At 40.4% G+C, this 18,863-nt stretch overlaps 1 protein-coding gene across 1 annotated transcript in view; it reads right to left on the bottom strand.

Moving 5' to 3' along the window:
* Positions 1 to 11,238: 11,238 nt before the first annotated feature.
* NCEH1 (neutral cholesterol ester hydrolase 1) overlaps positions 11,239 to 18,863 on the bottom strand; it is a 62,549-nt gene continuing 54,924 nt past the window's right edge. Inside the window, exons 4-5 of the mRNA XM_037003172.2 lie at positions 17,248 to 17,419; positions 11,239 to 14,852 (exon numbers count right to left, since the gene is read on the bottom strand). Of these exons, the coding sequence (XP_036859067.1) occupies positions 14,235 to 14,852; positions 17,248 to 17,419 (790 nt within the window). The 3' untranslated portion in view covers positions 11,239 to 14,234. The remainder of the gene's footprint in view (positions 14,853 to 17,247; positions 17,420 to 18,863) is intronic.

The following is an 18,863-nucleotide window of genomic DNA, read 5'->3' as shown; positions in this document are numbered from 1 at the left end:
ATTATGTACTCTTTGTGTTTCTCTTGACTGATTTTGTGGATAGCAGATTTTATTTTGCCTTTAGTTAGTATTTGGTTGTTCTACTTTCTTTGCTGTGGTTTTATTTTCTCTGGTGACATCTGTTTAGCCTTAGGAGCACTTCCATCTAGAGCAGTCCCTTTAAAATACATTGTAGAGATGGTTTGTGGGAGGTAAATTCCCTCAACTTTTGCTTATCTGGGAATTGTTTAATCCCTCCTTCAAATTTAAATGATAGTCATGCTGGATACAGTATTCTTGGTTTAAGCCCGTTCTGTTTCATTGCATTAAATATATCATGCCATTCTCTTCTGGCCTATAATGTTCCTGCTGAGAAGTCTGATGATAGCCTAATGGGTTTTTCTTTGTAGGTGGTGTTTTTTCTCTCTCTGACTGCCTTTAATACACTGTCCTTGTCTTTGATATTTTCCATTTTAATTATTATATGTCTTGGTGTTGTCCTCCTTGGATCCTTTGTGTTGGGAGATCTGTGGACTTCCATGGTCTGAGAGACTATTTCCTTCCCCAGCTTGGGGAAGTTTTCAGCAATTTTTTCTTCAAAGACACTTTCTATCCCTTTTTCTCTCTCTTCTTCTTCTGGTACCACTATAATGCAAATATTGTTCCATTTGGATTGGTCACACAGTTCTCTTAATATTCTTTCATTCCTAGAGATCCTTTAATCTCTCTCTGCCTCAGGTTCTCTATATTCCTGTTCTCTAAATTCTATTCCATTAACAGTGTCTTACACCTCATCCAGTCTGCTCTTAAATCCTTCCATTGTTTGTTTCATTTCTGTTATCTCCTTCCTGAATTCATCCCTTAGCTCTTGAATATTTCTCTGTGCTCCATCAGCGTGGTTATGACTTTTATGTTGAATTCTTTTTGAGGAAGATTGGTGATTCCAGTTTTACCAAGCCCTCTTTCTGGTGTTTGAGGGAATCTGGACCGAACAAGGTTCTTCTGCTTTTTTATGGCAATGGGAGTGGTTGCCAGCAAGTGGCACGTGTGTCAGCTGGAAGAACAAAGTCCCTTCCTGCTCACTGGTGGCCTTGCCTGTCTCTGCTGTTTGTGCCATGTAACCACACACAGGGAGCAGCCTCTGGGTTAATCCCTAAGTTGCCATGGGCTGGGTGGCCTTAAACATGGCCTAGGGCAATGGCGGGGGTTGTAGGCCAGCAGCACGTGTTCTGTCACAAGAACAAAGCCCCTTTATGCCTCCCAGTCTCCACTGTCTGTGCTGGTCAATTGCATGCAGGGATGAGCCTTTGGGTTAATCCCCTGAGCTGCTGTGGGCAGGGTAGCCCTCAGAATGGCCTAGGGCACTGGTGGGGGTTGCAGGCAAGCAGCATGTGTTCTGCCATGAGAAAACAACCCCTTCATGCCTTCCAGACTCTGCTCCCATCTCCACTGTCTAGACCAGTCCACCACATGCAGGGAGCCACCTCTGGCTTAATCCCCTGAGGTGCCATGGGCAGGGCAGCCCTCAGGATGGCCTAGGGCACTGGTGGGGTTCACAGGTAAGTGGCACATGTTCTGCCATGAGAACAAAGCCCCTTCACGCTTCCCGGACTCTGTGCCCATCTTCTCTGTCTGTGCCGATCAACCGCGCGCAAGGAGCAGCCTCAGGGTCTGGGCTAGTTAGCCCGCTCAGGGAGAGGCCTCTGTGCTAAGCTGTGTGGTTGCTGTAGTTGGGGCTGCTCCCCATCTATTCTACAGCAATGGCAGTTCATCCAGTTTGCTTGCAGTGCCGGCAGGTGGGGGGAAGGAACAGCAGGCTGTTTATTGTGGCAAGGAGCTTTGGAGCTGCGTTGCCACCCAGAGGGTTAGGACACCTGAAGTTCCTTAAAATTCCCAGCCTTCTGGGCTGAGTGTGCCAGGACGATTTTGTCCATCTGTTAAACCCTTGTCCCTTTAAGACTTTTAAAGCACCCACTTTTCTTTTGTCCCAGGGCAGCCAGCTGTGGAAACCTGTTTGCAGTCTCAATCTCGGACCTTGCTTTTCTGCTCCTCCAGTATCCAGAGCACCATGCAATGTGTGTCTGTGCTCCAGGGGTAGACCACCAGGGCTGGTTTTTTAGCAGTCCTGTGCTTCCATTCTTTCCCCATTCTGATTCCCTTTCTCCCGCCAGTGAGCTGGGCTTGGGGGAGTGCTCAGGTTCCACTGGGTCATGGCTTTGTATCCTACCCTTTTCAGTGAGATGTTGGGCTCTCACAGATGTAGCCTGGCTCATGAACTGTATCTTCCAGTCACTCTTTTAGGAATAGTTATATTCACTGTATTTTCAAAATATATATGGTTTTGGGAGATTTCCACCACCCTACTCATGCCACTATCTTGAGAATCTCTGCAAAACTCTTTAATGTCTGGTATAACAGGAGCCAGCTGGATTCTCTTATCTGCCTCTATATCCCATATGTTGCAATACCACATGTCAAATAGCATCTGGAAAACTCCACTGTGCACACATGAAAGAAAAACAGTGGTAAAGTCAAATAACATCATAGTATTGTTATGAAAATAGTTTTGATTTTGTGGGCCCCCAAGGGTGCTCAGATGATAGTTGGGGAACTATAGCTACAGAAGTAGGCAGGGGCAAGGCTGTGAGGAGAAGTGCTGTATGTGACATTAAGTGCACTGAACCTAATCAATGAACTGAAGGACTTTAGGCTGGGAAATGCACAATCAGGTTTGAGTTTTAAATCATCCTTTTTGCAGCTGTGCAATAGATGGATTTGAGGGACAAAAGAAGGGATGCAAGAGAAAAAAGATATTCCAATTGTTTGAGCAAGTCCTTCATCTAGCTGATGAGAGACTCAACTAGAGCTGTGTGTCCAGGAATGGAAAGAAGGCAATGGATTTTGAATATTTAAAATAGATACACTTTTTAAATTAAAACAGAATATTTAAAATATAAACATTTTACAGAAATATTTTATAAATATTTAACATAAATATTTAGGAAGTTGAATTGATTGGACTTTGTGATTGACTGAAAGTTGGAGTTAACATATTTAGTTTGGGATTTGCTGCCCTGGTGGGGCTATAGGATGGCCTAGGAGAGGCATCCTGAAGGAGCATAATGTTATGAATCTGAATCTTGCACTTCTTAGATTTGCTATAAAACTTGATCTTGGTGTCTTCCATATGCATGAGCCTCTTTAAAGGAACAAGAGGATCCCATTCATAGGCACACAAGAGTATTGCTTTTCTTAAATACCCAAAAGTTAAAATGCTTTTCATCTGCAGGGGTTACAATCAGTGATTCTTTCCATTCCAATTTCTCCTCCATCACAATTTCCTGTGTGTTAGAATGCGAAGAGTGGATACAGGTATTTCGAGATCCAGTCAAGGGAAAATTGATCTGGGGAGGCATTTTAGCTCAGGTTTCATGGGATATATTCTATAATATTGTAGAATCAGAAGGAAAAAAAAAAAACAGATGAAGGGCTAACAGGGAGTTTCTTCTCGACAGATTAGATTTGACTATATTTATAGAGCTAAGAGGAAGGAGTAGTAGTGTGAGAGCTAAAGGCATAGGAGAAAGGGGAGAAAATGACAACAATGAATTGGATTAAGGATGGAAATTGAGGTGCTTGGCTTTTATAGAAGACAAGGAACTTGATTGTATGAGAATGGTGGAAATGGGTGATGTTACTTAGTAAGTAGAATGCTTAAATTTAATCTGTGGCAAAGCAAATATATGTCTTTATTTCATGAATTTAACCAGATTAAAGAATATAGAATTTGATTCCTTATTTAAAAATGAGAATGGAAAGAAGGGAAGACAATATTCTAAAAAGGGTATAATTGTTTTGACTGGTTAAAATTTCTCAAACTCTAAAGTTGATTTTCATGTAACACTAGTGGAATATGTTATACATAGATCATTCTTTTAGGAAAGTTTGCAACAATTCATTTAACATAGCAGAAACCTCAATACCTGTTAATAAAAATACAGGAAGGACTTGGGTCAGAGAAGGAAGGAAAAAAAAAATCTTCACTTTATCCATTTGTCATAGGGCAGTCCAATCCAGGGAGATCTCCCTGTGCTTTAGGTGAAACCTCAGGAGAGGGTTCTTGACTTTGATCAAGAAAGAATTCGATAAATGTAGGTAAGGAAGGAATTCATTAAAGCGATACTAGCCAATGGCAGCAGCCATGCAGGCAGCAGAGAGCAGGGAAGAAAAGAGGGAGGAAAGGGAAGTCCACTGAACTCTTGCAATTTGGGAAAATCCCCTGCCACCTCCTAAAGCCAGGATCACCTGGCATCCCATGTCTGCTTAAATCCATATGGCATAGGAAATAAGCCTCTACCACCCCAGAATGTGGAGGAGCTGTGGAGCACTGGAGTGAGATTAAGTTCTGAGAACTTCCTGAAGCAAAGAATGTAGATTTCTCTGGCAGGCTGCTAAAGAGCATGATCGTACAGCTGCAGTCACATCTGGGTCACCCTGGCAATGAGAACCTGCAAGCCCAAATCAGAGATCTTAGTAGCCCTTCCCTCCCTATCTGAAGTAGAACAGAGAGAGAAGACTTGTGCTTAAGGCTAGAAAATTTAATGAAAAGGACAGTGATGAAGACATTTATCACTGGAGGTGGAGGTTGGGAAGTTCTGGTCTTTATCATGGAAAAGAGTTCAGAGATGAGGTGCAGTAGGCCTATGCAACAAGAAAGTTCATTTGATAAGACAGTACATACTCAGGAGCATGGGTGACCTCAGAGAAGAGGTGTGCTTAAAGGTGTAGGATTTGGGTAATGATTTCAAGAATGTGGCAAAGGGCCATCGATACCAGGGTTCTTGTTCACAGAGTTGAAGAATGAACTTTGCAAACACTCAAGGTAGGAGAACAAGGGAGAGGCTTTTGTTGAGAGATAAAGTGAGAGAACAGAGCTCTTGGCTCACACCAGGAAGGGACAAGACAGCCCGTGTGTCTTGTCAATGGGTTTCAGCCCCAGGCAAGTTCAATGGGTTTCAGCCCCAGGCAAGTTCACTATGGATTCAGTGTGACCAAAGAAAATGACAGCAAAATGTTCTTGGGGTGAAAGGGTTATACCCAACTTTATTTCCAGGTGGCAGGTCAGTCACTAAAATCCCATTCACTCAGAGAGAGTCTGCATGCAGTAAGCCAGTCTCTACCTCTGGGCCCCTCTGTCTGCACAGCCATCCTCTGGGCCTCTGTCCTTGGTGCTGCCACCACTCCAGCCTCTGCTCTGTTCTCCTGCAGCCTTGCAGTCCTGCCACCATGCCGTGCCCACAGCACTGGGCAGAGCTCTTTTTATAGAGTCAGCAGACATGTATTGCCCACAGGTGTGCAGTGAGCTAGTCAACCATGGCCAGGTGAGAATCCTGGCCACAGGAACACTCATTTTATACACACTGTGGTTGTGTGTTATCTAGGGGTTTTATGGGAGATTGAGGATTTTCAGGAATGTGGTAAAGGGCTAAGTGTACAGACTTGTTAAGTGGTCCTAGAATGCTCATTTTTGATGAGACATTAAGTTTTTCTTATCAGTTTTTTTAGGTAACAGAAGAAATTTACTGCTCTGATTCCTTCTCAGGACAGCAGTTTCCCTTTGGGAGCAGATCAATTAAGACCACCTGCCCTGCCTCCAAGGTGGTCTGGGTTGTTGTCTTTTTGCTGAAGAGTATGTTAAGTAAGACTCTTACTTCTTAACTTCTTGGGCTGTTTATAGATGGGCTTGCTGACTAAATTAATCTTTTGCTCAGGTTGCAGATTACTTGATTAGGGTTAGAGAAAGAGAAACAGCATATAGATACAGTTAAAAATAAGCTGGGCCTTTTAGCAGGCTAAGGTAAATTTTACAATGTCATGATCTAATTGACACAGTGAAAGCATGTATGCTGAGATACTTTTCTTTATCTGGGGAACTTTCGAACATTCCAGGCCAAGTTGATCTTGGCCTTTTGAGCTTTAACTGATTTCACTGAAAAATGTCTATATTACTAGTTTGGTATCATTACCCTAGAGAATTAGTGTGACTCTGACTTTGCATAATGCTCAACTTGGCATTTCAGTAGGGGCTTCTTTGCACATTGTTGCATTGCTCTGACTGTAATTATTCTGCTTTGCTTTTTTCCCAAGGCCCTCACCCTACTCTGCCTAAACTCACAGTCCCTGTCTCACCAGGGGAGTGTAGGCTGACTTGTGGTCTCACTGTTAGGTAGAAAGATAGACATGAACGGCAGGAGAAGGGCAACATAAGTTAAACAAAACTACTCAAACTCTGCTCAGATAGGGGGTCCCATGTGAACACAACAAAGGCTTTGCAGAGAAATAACTTCTTGCTTACCAGGATCAGACCGTACTGGTCCCAATCAAGTCCCAACACAGATGCCATTGAACAAAACTAAACCACCCAAACTGCACCTCATCATAATCTCATTAAAGTAAAATTGTGGTTTTGCTCTCCTCCCAAGGGCTTTTTCTGTGTGCATTTTGGAAAATGACATGTGAACTAACAAGAATAGGTGTATAACTACAGCTGTCAGTCAAATGACCTCACCCTGTTGTTAGGTCATTCTTATCCCTGTTGCAACAAAGAATTGAAGGGCAAAGACACAGTAGTGAAGCAGAGTAAAAGTTTTATTTAAACTTATATACTTAAAGATGAAGTGTGGGCATCCTCAGAGAGGAGAGGTGCCCTGAAAGGTTGAGGAAAAGTGCAGGTGACCTCAGAGAAGAGGCACACTGAAAGATTGGGGGTTCCCTCTTTTAAGGATTTTTTCAGGAATGTGACAAAGGGCTAGGGGGTGTAGACTTGTTAAGTGGTCTTAAGATGTTTATCTTTGATGAGAGACATTATGCCTCTTCTCTTTTATTATCAGTCCTCCAGGTAATTCTGCAAAATTAACACAAGAAATTTACTGATCTGGTTTCTTTCCAGGATAGCAGCTTCCCTCTGGGAACGTATCAATCAAGACCGCCAGCCCTGCCCCCAGGTGGGCTGAGTTATTGTCTGTTTGCCAAAGAGTATGTTAAGAATCTTCTTAACTTCCTGGGTTTTAAAATGCAATCTTAGCTTAAGATGGAATCTTTCCTGTTTTTATATGCTGTTTATAGTTAGGCTTGTTTGCTAAATTAATCATGATGCTTGTCTCCTGCTCAGGTTGCAAATTACTTGACTAGAGGCTGGAGGAGAAAAAAACAGCATATAGGTTAAGTTAAAGAATAAGCTAGGCCTTTTAGCAGGCTAAAGTAAATCTTACAATGTCATGATCTAATTGACACAATGAAGGCATGGGCTATGTGCTCGGAGACTTTTCTTCACCTGGGGAATATCTGGATATTCCGAGTTGCTCCCTCCCGCCTCCGAAGCTTTAGCTGATTAACTCATTAACTCTGCGAGTCTTTTCTGGCTTTCTAGTTTTAACTGGTTAACTCTTTGAGTCCCTTTTAGTGGGCTTTAATGGCCTTATTCTCTCTCCACCCTGCTCATATCTAGTCTTCTGCCTAATGCTGTCAATCAAAAGAAGTCAGTCACAGCTAGGTCAGGATAAATAGACCCTCCCCTGAAGGTGGGGTGGGGTGCTTTGTCTATCTTGACTCTGGGCTGCTCCTCCCTTGGAGTGTATTCAAATAAAACTATCCTCTGTTTCACTACTGTGTCTCTGCCTTTCAATTCTTACCTGCAGCAGGGACTAGAACTGAAGAGAACCAACTCATGCCATAACATCATCATATCTATCTCCAGCTAAAGGCATTACATCACCATCCATAGTCAGTCCTCTAGATATTCTGTAAAATAAACATAACCCAAGGAATTTATTGGTCCTGTTCTTCTCCAAGATAATGGTTATCCTCAGGCAGTGGGGACATACCATTTAGAACAGCTCGCCCTGCCTTAAGATAGGGCTGGTGGTTGGCTAATCATCAGGTAGGAATCTTACCTCTTAACTCTCCAGTGTTTTTAGCCTTAAGATGAAGTCCTTCCTGTTCTTACTACTTATATCTGCATTTTTTTATCATAGGCAGGGAAAATTAATCATGATACTTGTCCCATGTCCCTACTCTGCCTCACATTCACTCAAAAATTTTTTGCTTTAAAATTTGGTAGTTAAAAAAAAGAATAGGGATGAAATTACTTTGGATTATTTAATTTTGCTTGGAAATATTTGGTTTTTAGGACACTAATTTTAGTCTTAATTTATTATATTTGACATGAACTTACTTTACTTCTACAAGAAACATATGGAAAATAGTACTCTAATTCTTATAAGCTCAGGTTTTCATGGTAAGGATTTATTTGTTAAAAAACATGTTCTTAAAGTCCACAATGTGCTCAGTTCTAAATGCTGAGCAAACAGGAATGGACAAAACCCCAACCTTCATGGAGTTTACATTTAAATATGGGGAAAACACAAATATAAGTAAGAATTGCACACACAGACTTGAGATCGGAAGTAGACAATTAACAGTCAGATGTCAAGGGCCTGGTGCTGGAAAGGGGTGGTGTTTGGGGGGTTAGGTGCAAATCTTATCAGTTAATCTGTGAAGGTGGAGCTCTCAATCTGAAGTGTCAGCAATGAGCCAGTGGTGAGAAATCTCTCTGACACAAAATGTTGGTGCTGAGTGGGAGGGCTGAGAAATCCATGTATGTCTACTAGGAATTATATTTACATTTCCAACCTCTAAGGTTTGGGGAATCTGGTACTGATATAAATATCTTCTAGTTGTTTAAATAGGGGATCCATTGGGAAATATGAGATGTTATTTAAAAAAAAACACCAAGGGGGATTTTTAAAAAAATCACAAGAAAAACATTAAAACACAAAGTACATTTTAAATGTCCCAAAGGAGAACTGAAACTGGTAGTGAATCCCTCCAGCAAAATACAGCTATGTTTTGTTGGAGATGGTGAATAGGAAATTGGATTTATATGTATAAATTTATGTAACTAAATAGGAAAATCTAATTTACATGTTAGGCAGAAAAATAGATGAGAGGGGTGGAAAGAGAATAAGGTCAGTAAAGCCAACTAGAAAGGACTCAGTTAACCAGCTAAAACTAGAAAGCAAGAAAAGACTGAGTTAATCAGTTAATCAGTTAAAGCTCAAAAGATCAGGAGCAACTTGGCTTTGAAGGTTTAAATATTCTCCAGATAAAGAAAAGTATCTCAGGATAACCCATGTCTTCATTGTGCCAATTAGATCATGCCATTGTAAAATTTACTTAAGCCTGCTGAAAGGCCCAGATTTAAACAGCATAATAAAGACAGGAACATTCCACCTTAAAGCCAAAATTGCATTTTTAAAAAAATGGTAGTTAAGAAGTAAGATTCTTAACATACTGTTTAGCAAACAATAACTCAGCCCACCCTTGGGGGCAGGGCAAGTGGTCTTAATTGATATACTCCCAGACCAAAAAGCTGCTATTCTGGGAAGAAATAAGCAGTAAATTTCTTATGTTAATTTTGCAGAATCACCTAGAAAATAAGAAAAAAGACTTAATGACTCATCAAGGATGAACATTCTGGGACCACTTAACAAGTTCACACCCCTAGCCCTTGGAAATTCCTCAACCCCCTATAAAACCCCAGACTTTAAAACCTTAGGGGTGCCTCTTCTCTCAGGTAGCCCACATTCCCCTTTCTCTGAGTGTGCGCCTTTTTGCTTTAAATAAACCTCTCACTGCTCAACTTATAACATTTGTCTCTGCGCTTTTCCAGTGGTGTCTGTTACTTTGCTTTTTCATTCTAATCCTCTGGATTTCAGTTCAAACTTTCACTCTCTCTGGCCTATATCAGATAAGTAGGGAGGGGCTGCTGAGAGCTCAGATCTGGGCCTGCAAATTACCATCACCTGGGTGACCTGGATGGAACTGCTGCTTACAGTCATGCTCTTAGTAGCCTGCCTGAAAGTCTCCTTTCTTTGCCTCCAGGCAGTTCGCAGAACACAATCTCACTCCATCCAGTGCTCTGTGGCTCCCCCAAATCCTGGGGTGGTAGGGACTCAGTTCCCATGCCATGCAGATCCAAGCAGACACTGGACGCCAGGTGATACTGGCTTAAGGAGTTAGTGAGGGATGTGCCCCAAACTAAGCAGTAGTTCGATGAACTTCTTTTATTATTCTATTCTGTCATTCCCTGGTACTCTTATTTTTAAAAATTATTTCCTCACCTTGTACTCTGACTTCCCTGCATCTCCAAACCGACTTCCCCTCCAACATACACGTGACAATTTAGAATCAATACAAACAATTCACTTAAAAAAAAAAAAGGTTTTTCTAAATTTCTATGATATTGACATAAACTAAGTACAATAAACTCAAGTCTGAAATTGTTAGCTTTGCTGTAATGTCAGGGTCACTTCAGTGATACTGATAGTTCTTTTGTTACCGGGATGGTCCTTGGTCTCCTTGGGAGAAAGAATTCAAGAATAGATGCAGAGAAGCCTTGGAGCATTTGGGGATGTGGAGTTAAAAGACAGGAAAAGAGTACACATCCCAGGCAGACCCAAGGGGGTTTGCATTGAGGGAACCAGAGGGAGCCCTTATCATATGAGGGGAGATGGATATTCACTAAGTGGGATTAGGTTTCAAAGGGAGCAGGTGGCCTCTGGGAGTTCAGGCTTGCTCCACCCTCATGTAGGGCAGAGGGATTTTTGACTATATTTGGTCTCCATCAGTACTGTCATGGGTGGGGGGGACGGTGTTGGGAGAGGTGTGATTTTTACCATGCTAATGGATTTGGGGGTGAAGTTTGGCTCAATTTCGCCTCCATGTTGTAACTAGGCAGTGTTGGCCAGTCTGTTATTTATAGTCTCACTCCACATCCTGTGAGAACAGCTTCCACAGAATGTGTAGAATGTAAGCAAGCATCACACCGAAGCCCTTTCCCTTCTCCCTGCTTAGGTCTGGCTATCTACCTACTATAACACTTAGGCTGAACTAATGGCAAATCCAAATTCATTTGCACTAAGATCATCAACTTCCTAATATGTGCTTTAAAAGTTCCAAATAATCTCACTTTTATAAATATTCTAGGTAGTCCAAGGCAAGCTTCCCCACTCTGAGGAGCACATACTGTATCCAGACATGAGCTGGATGTCATCAAGGAGGCCACTAAGCCACCCCTCCGCGACTGAAAGGCAGCTGGAGGACCCTAGTGGGCAGAAGATTTGGGCAGAACTGTGGCTAAGGATCCGGGACACAGGAAGAGATAGAAACCAGAAATCAGACAAGAGGAAGAGAAAGAGGCACATTTCCAGATGGAGCCATTTTATTTCTAAACATGATTCAAAATATATACTTTCTACCTCCACACTGGATTTTCATCTTATAAAATAGATTTGCCACCAAAATCCTTCATAAAATCTGCTTTCCCCTTTACAATGGGAAATAAGCAAAAAGTCAAAGGGTAGAAGGTCATGCATAAAATATATCCATTAAGATAATAATACAATCGTCTTAAATTTTTCACAAATCAGTGATAAAACATTAAGACTAATTTACACTTCACTATATTTTGCAGCACTTCAAGATTTTTTTCTTCATATATTTATGTTCATATTTCACAACATTATAAAAAGACTCAAGTTTTTCATGAAATAGGAAAACAAAGCCATAACACTAAACAAATAATCTGCAGAGCATAAACTTTCTTATAAGAACAAAAATTAAAGACAACAATCTCATCCCAAACCAAAATATTTTCAACATAAACTCTGTAGGCTTCCCAAAGGTGTTCTTAGCTCTCAGATTTTTTTATTGGTTTAGCCTCTCTTGTATCTACTAGGTTTTGTGTATCAAGATTTCTAACTGTTATTATTCCAAGGAAAATTTCAAGAAAGACCTTCAAGGAACGTCTGAGGTGGAATACAGTGTAAGTCGTCAGGCAAATTATTCACATTTATAACAGCTTTAGTGAAACTCTAGAGTTTCATCAGAAAGAGTGGTTGACCCTTTTTTTCTTTCACTCCCTTTTCATTCGAGAACCTTTTAGACATTTAGAATCATTCACCGGCTATAATTCCTATAGGATTTGACTTACAATTCCTGGGGTGTGTGGGGGGGAGGGTGATAGAGAATTCCATTTTAAGGAACTCTGCATGTATTGTATTTTCTTTGCTTTCTTAGAGGTAGATAGCCTCAAAATAAGGTCCAAACATTTGTTCCTTCAAATGATGTCAAAAAGAATAGTATTAAATGAGGAGGGTAGCTGTCATAGAATAAGAACTAAAATTTCAGTTTTCAAGAAAAAAAATCTTTGATAATGCACGTGTCTGGGTATGTGGAATTAAGATCTATAAAAAAACTATTGCCGAAGAGACCGATACAATTTGCCGGTCTGACAACATGGTTGGAATATATTGTTGGAAGAGACCTCATAAATTAACTCAATTCTCTGATTTAGAGGAAAGGGAAAGAGGCCCAGAGATGGTGAGGCCTTGCCTGAGTATATTAGCACATCACACAGTACGATTGTTTTTATACGCACACAGGCACACACACACTGTTACATTTACTTCTGTTTTGTACATAAATTGCTACTGGCTTATACAATAAAAGAAAAATAAGCATGCAAATTTTCATTTGTTATTACACTGCCAGAAGTGGGAAATACCCATATTTTAAATGAGCAAAAAAGTTCTTTCTTGCCACTGATGAATCGTATTATGGCTTGGCCACACTGCTCCTCTCTGCAGTCCCTGAAGGTAGCGTGGATTGGGAGCAGGAAGACTGGCCGGAAGGTGGGCAGAGGTACTCAACTCAGATTAGAATGGGAATTCCTTGCTGTGCCAAAGAGGATCCCCCCAGCAGTGAAGGCTCTACGCAAACTTAAGCTTGGGCTACTGCAACTTCTCAACCAGGGTAGGGGGGTCGGGGGGTTGGCATCAAGTACCAATGTATGCCCTTCACCCAGAAGAATATGGGCTGGTGTTCTTCCGACCACAGAGAACAGAAATCAGCAGTGTGTGTCTTGCCTAAGCTGTTGAACCAGAAAGTTTACTAGGTGTAGTCATAGTACCTAAGTATTTTAATTTCTATATGCATATAAACACCAAAATATTTAGGCCTAATGTATAGTAGTATTACTAGCTACTTTATCTCTTTCCATAAAATTACAGTGGATATAATTCTAAGGTAGTTTTTCAAAATATATCATTTTTAATGTCATTACAGACATCATTCTGAAAAATCTTCAGACTAGCTACTACCTATACTAATATTAAATAACTTAAAAAAAATAAACAATACATTATATATACCAAAATAGCCCCATTTTGAAGCCATGTGAGTGAAAAAGTTGAATTTTCAAGAATAAACTAGACCTTTTAGAGGAATTTTTCATAATTTTAATATTAAATGTGTCTTCTTTTCTAACTATGCCAAATATACAGACACTACTCTTGGTAATTTATGTCAGAAGTATTGATTATGAAAACAATAGGTTGGTTCACTTGTCTGTTTTTAGTTGTTCTGTAATGGAACATTTATTCTATACCTAAATAAATTTGCTCCCAAAAGATATCCCCCAAGGAGACAGGATAACCAAAAAAACTTAACAATGTACAGGTATCCAGTACATGCAACCTCATATTTTCTAATAGTGGTAGAAAGTAACTTTCAAGTATCACTATAATCCAACTGGACTTACAGCTATCTCATAAAATCAATACTCTAAAGGAAGAAAGCCATTTGAAAAACTTGTCCTTGTTAGAACACCTTTGCCAAGATTCCCATAGGAAACAAAACTATCTATCCATAAAGAACAGAGGGCATTTGGTACCCACCAAATGTGCACACTTAGAGTGTGCACACATTAAAGTGCACACATTTGCTCTGAATGCAAAGTAAACTCTAGCCAGTTGAAGAGCCCACATTCTCAGTTCATTAAAGGTCACTGTATCATCCACAGCTGGAAGAATTTCTTCTGAAAAGAACTTCATCGAGGCAGGACCCAAAGCTATTTTCAGCTTCTTGTCCTGCTTTCTGCAGTGGTGGGTATTAGCAATAGTTTAGCTAAAACAGTAAGAGAGAGACTGGCCCACTTTGAGAACCAGTTCAGATGTTTCTGCACTTAGCATTAGTCAAATGCATTTTATAAAATTAAATGAACATAAAGTCTGCAGGGAAGAGACTCCATAACTCACAAGTAATAAGCAGAAGTTAGCTGGCTAAAAAGTGCGTATCTTCACAAAGCAGGTGCAGGAGGTCAAGAGGGGTTCAAGCATTCAAGAAATTTTGCTTCTTCACAGGTTTTGATCCAGCCACTTGATGTAACTATTCCTAGTCCGGATTCCCACCGAGAAGTTGGTGGGCCAGCTAGTGAAAATCATGCATCCGTGGAAGCCATCCTCAAAGTGATCAAGGGTTACCTCCACTCCTGCACTCTCCAAGCGCTTTGCATACATGATCCCATCATCCCTTAGGACATCGTGCTCACATGTCAGAATATAGGTCTTTGGGAGGTGCTGCAGGACTTCCTGGTCGGCAATGAGTGGGGCAGAACGGACATCCAGCAGCTGAGGGATCTCCTGGATGATCCTGGCACTGCCGGTGGTCTGCACAACAGGCTTGTAGTTCTTTGTGATGGATGCAGGCAAGAGCGACGTCCAGTTTAGACGGGCCCTGAGGGCAACGGCCTCACCCACATCAAGTGAAGTGTGGTTGTTAATGATCATTGCCTGGACAAAGTCGTAGCTGCCTTTGAAGTAATCCACCCAGTACTTCACCATGACATAACGGGGCAGGATTGGGGTGTTGACATTTTGCTGATAAGAGGGTGTGTTAAAATCTAAAGCTTGAAGAACTGGATAAATTAAAGCTTGCACTTTGAACTTGTTTTTTAGGTTGGCATCTTGATTAAACTGGAGAAGAAGCAAACACATTTTTTCATTTTGCCTGGCTCCTTTTAACAAAAACCACACCATATAAAGTAGCTTAATGCCTTACTGTAAGCCAATCAAAGGGGTGTAAGTGTTAAATTTCTACCAGTCATGGTATTAAGTAATGTAATTTAAAAAATAAATAATTCTCCATCACTACCACCACCACCACCATCAAGCTATTTAATATTTACTAAGAAAGGTTATTTGCAACTCACGGTTTTGAGTGAACACTTCCAAGGCACATGATTTCTTAGGACTTTAAACCCCTACAAACACTTTACTGATATCTATCCTTTGGCACTTAGCACACCTTGCTGGGTATTATGGGTGGATAATGGATAATGTGTGCACCTTATTTAATTTCATATTCCCTGCAAGGCTCCAAAAGGCAATGGCTTACTAGACAGAAAAAAAAAAAAAAACTAGCCTGATTCTCCCAGAGAAGATGGATGGGTAGGAAAAGCTGAATGAAAAGATGATGGACTCCAAAGTGTTGTAGTAAGACTTCAGGTATCACCTCTGATGAGCATTTAGTCTTATGCTTGGTGAGAGAGGAAGAATTCAAATACTGCTGGCAGTGCACCCTCCAGCTGAGTTAATGAGCACGTGCCCCAGAGTTGAAGTTGAAATGGGCATGTGAATGAACCCTCCATCTCAGATCTCAATTCCTCTGTGCCTCCCAGAAATGTGAATGCATTGCCTCATTCTGCAATTGTAGTGTCTACAGTGATATATCTCATGTAATGTCTAAAAGCAGCTACCCAGATCACTGTTTCATACGCAGCTAAACAATCATCAAGGTCACTTCGGCCAAACAATTCTGTGTCACACTGGACTTTATAGAGCCCCCATCCCTAATAGATTAACTTGCATTTTTAACATTTAAAATGGCTGAACCATTTCATTCTTTTCTTTTTTATTTGAAAAAAAAAAACTTTGGGAAACACTTTTTAATCTTTCACTTTGGCTGAAAATTCTAAGGAAATAATCTTAGTATTGGAATTTAAGCAAAAATATCCCATTTCACAAGTCCAATACGGAAAAGGAGCAGGGGATATTTAATGTCCACTCATATCCCTGATGAGCAGGGGAGCCTGTAAATGTTAGCCGGCATCCCACATGAATTATAATGAGGGAAGATGTAACTGCTCTGTAAAAGCAAGAGGAAATGCAGTACAGCACAGAGAAGATGCTCTATAGCATCTCACCACACTGATGGACAGTGACTGCAATGGGGTTGGAGTGCGGACTCGATAATATGGGTGAATGTAGTAACCACAACATTACTCATGTGAAACCTTCATAAGATTGTATATCAATGATACCTTTATAAAAAAAAATCCAAATGCTGGCATTGTCCAGAAAATTTTTTTTTAAAAAGCAAGAGGAAATGATCAGTTAATAGTACTAATAATATGTGTACACAATTCTTGGCATGTATCTTCATAAGTCCTGGCAACAGCCCTGCAGTCAGAAGGCATTATCCTCATTTTCTGGAAGCTCAGAGAGGTTAAGGGACTTGCCCAGTGGCCCACAGTGGGGAGAACTGAGTTCCATCCCAGTTCTATCTGCTTTTAAAGCCAGTGATGCTCTCTCCCCATTACACCAGGACTTTTCTTCTTACCCCATATGGACACATGGATGGCAAACTGCCAATGCCAAGCAGAGAACTGAGTTCTTTAAATATAGCAAAGAAGAAACCAGGGTATACCACAAACAAAAGGGCAGATGCTATTTAAGAAATTTGGAGGTGAGAAGACAGAGATGGCATTCTCAAGTTACTTAATCTGTAAGAGGAAGAAAATGTGCTTACCTTTGAGTTTACACAACAGCCCAACTTTTGGGTGCTCTTAGAGCTAGACAGTTTTCAAGAATTTAACCAGGTAAAGCTTAGATTAACTTGTATTTTTAAAATTTAAAGTGGCTGAACCATTTCATTCTTTTTTTTTATATTTGAAAAAAAAAAACTTCGGGAAACACTTTTTGACTTCTTGCTTTGGCTGAAAATTCGAAGGAAACAATCTTAGCATTGGAATTTAGGCAAAAATACCACATTTTTAAGTCCAATACAGAAAAGGAGCAGAGAATATTCAATGTCCACTCATATCCCTGATGAGCAGGGGAGCCTGTAAAACGTTAGCACCCCTTTCACATGAATTATAATCAGAGCCTTTATAAGGACTCAGAGATGACACTTATTTCAATGACCCTTCTTCCTGCTTCAAAAAGGTCTCTGAGCACTCTGCAAGAATAATCCTCTGAATCACTAGACAAGGCCACCTGGCTAAGCCTTTGCCATGCATAAGGAAGAACGTGTGGTGTGTTGGCCATTATCACATTATCCTGTCACCTACACTTCAGGACAGTCTGTTACCTGTTGGCTCAGGACAGCGGCCAAATTCCCACCAGCACTGTCACCAGAAATGCCAATTCTGCCTGGGTCAACCGAATACTTCTGTAAGACTTCTGGCTGTAGGAAGTACTTTGTGGCACGTACAACATCGTGAATTTGTGCAGGAAAGTGAACCTTTGGAACTAGCCTGTATCTGTGAAAACAAAAGTTGTATTGATTTATGGACTTCACCACATCTTCACAGGCCATTTAAAGTTTAAGTAGAAACTGATTCTTTTGATGCCAGAAATGAACAGTTTAAGAAATTAAAATATAAAAGCAAACCATTCATTTTTTTTCTTGCAAATCAAATATGTTGTTTAAAAATTGGAAATCAAATTGCACAGGAAAAAATTTGTTTAAAAATTGTACGAGCACTAATCCTCTTTTGAATTTTATTTTTAATATCAGCCCCTAAGCAAAACAAAACAAACAGAAACATACACACCTATGACCACCACCAATGCAGAAATGAAGCTTCAAAATAAAAGGCAGATGCTGGTTATAAAGGTAAAGACAGAACCACATAGATTTTGGAATTTTATTTCTGGAAGTCAGTGCGCCAGTCACACCACCTCTGGGTTAGAAGGTGACTTGGCAGTATTAACCAATTCACTGGTCTCATGTTTGTTTAGTTCATGTGGTTTTCTTCATGATTTACTTGATAAATACAAAGCAATTGTACTCCACTGAAGAGATGATGTCTGCCTGACATTAAACCCAAGCAATGCATTCACTCCCTGGAAAGCTGGAACTAAAGGGCCAGTTATCAACAGTAAAAAGGAAGCCAAGTCTATGAGAAGGCCAAGGGCAGGCCTTCTGGGGCACTCCTGGGGCTTCTGCACACTTAGGAGGATTCATATTCCTTTAAGGGTCCCAAAGAATCCTGGTTTTGTCAAATGCCCCACCTATAAATCACCTTACAAATCCATATTGGCAGTCTTGGCTTAAAGTGCCCTCCCAGTCTCACCTTCCTTATTAATTCTCTGTCATCCTTTAAGACTTACTTGAGTGTTTGGCCTCCTCAGGCACCCTTCCTTGACTATAACTCCCTTGCTTCTGTGGCAGAGCTGACTACCAATCCTTCATATTTTTATGTGCTGGGGTATGTTACTGCTCTTATCATCTCATCTTAAAATGATTTCTTATTTCTTTCCTCTAAATAGTGTGTTCTCTGATATCAGGAACTGTGTTTCCAGTATCTATCACTGTGCTAGGCACATAATCATCCATCCAGTAAACCTTTTTTGAGTATTAACATATCTTCACTCTGCAAATGAAGAAACTGAGGCACAATAAAGTTACTTGACTTGTAAAGTAAGTCAAACAGATCAATTAGAAGCTAATTTATTAATTAAAATCTAATAACAGTTAAGAACTTAGATCTTTTGTTTTGTTTTATAAGTAGCATCCTTAGTCTCAGAAACTATTATTTTCTAAGCTACTCTATAAAAAGTCATTTATTTCCCCCACATAAAATCCAGCTAGTTAATTTAATATCCTGACAGTAAGAGCAGATACAATCAAATAGACAAATATTTGTGAAAAACTTTAATAGGTGGCAAATGTAGATCTGGTTATTCAGGAATTACTACATT

The sequence above is a fragment of the Manis javanica genome, chromosome 3, assembly GCF_040802235.1.
Source record: "Manis javanica isolate MJ-LG chromosome 3, MJ_LKY, whole genome shotgun sequence".
NCBI classification, from domain to species: Eukaryota; Metazoa; Chordata; class Mammalia; order Pholidota; family Manidae; genus Manis; species Manis javanica.
The sequence above is the reverse complement of the archived record's forward strand: the minus strand, read 5'-3'. Positions and strand labels throughout refer to the sequence as shown.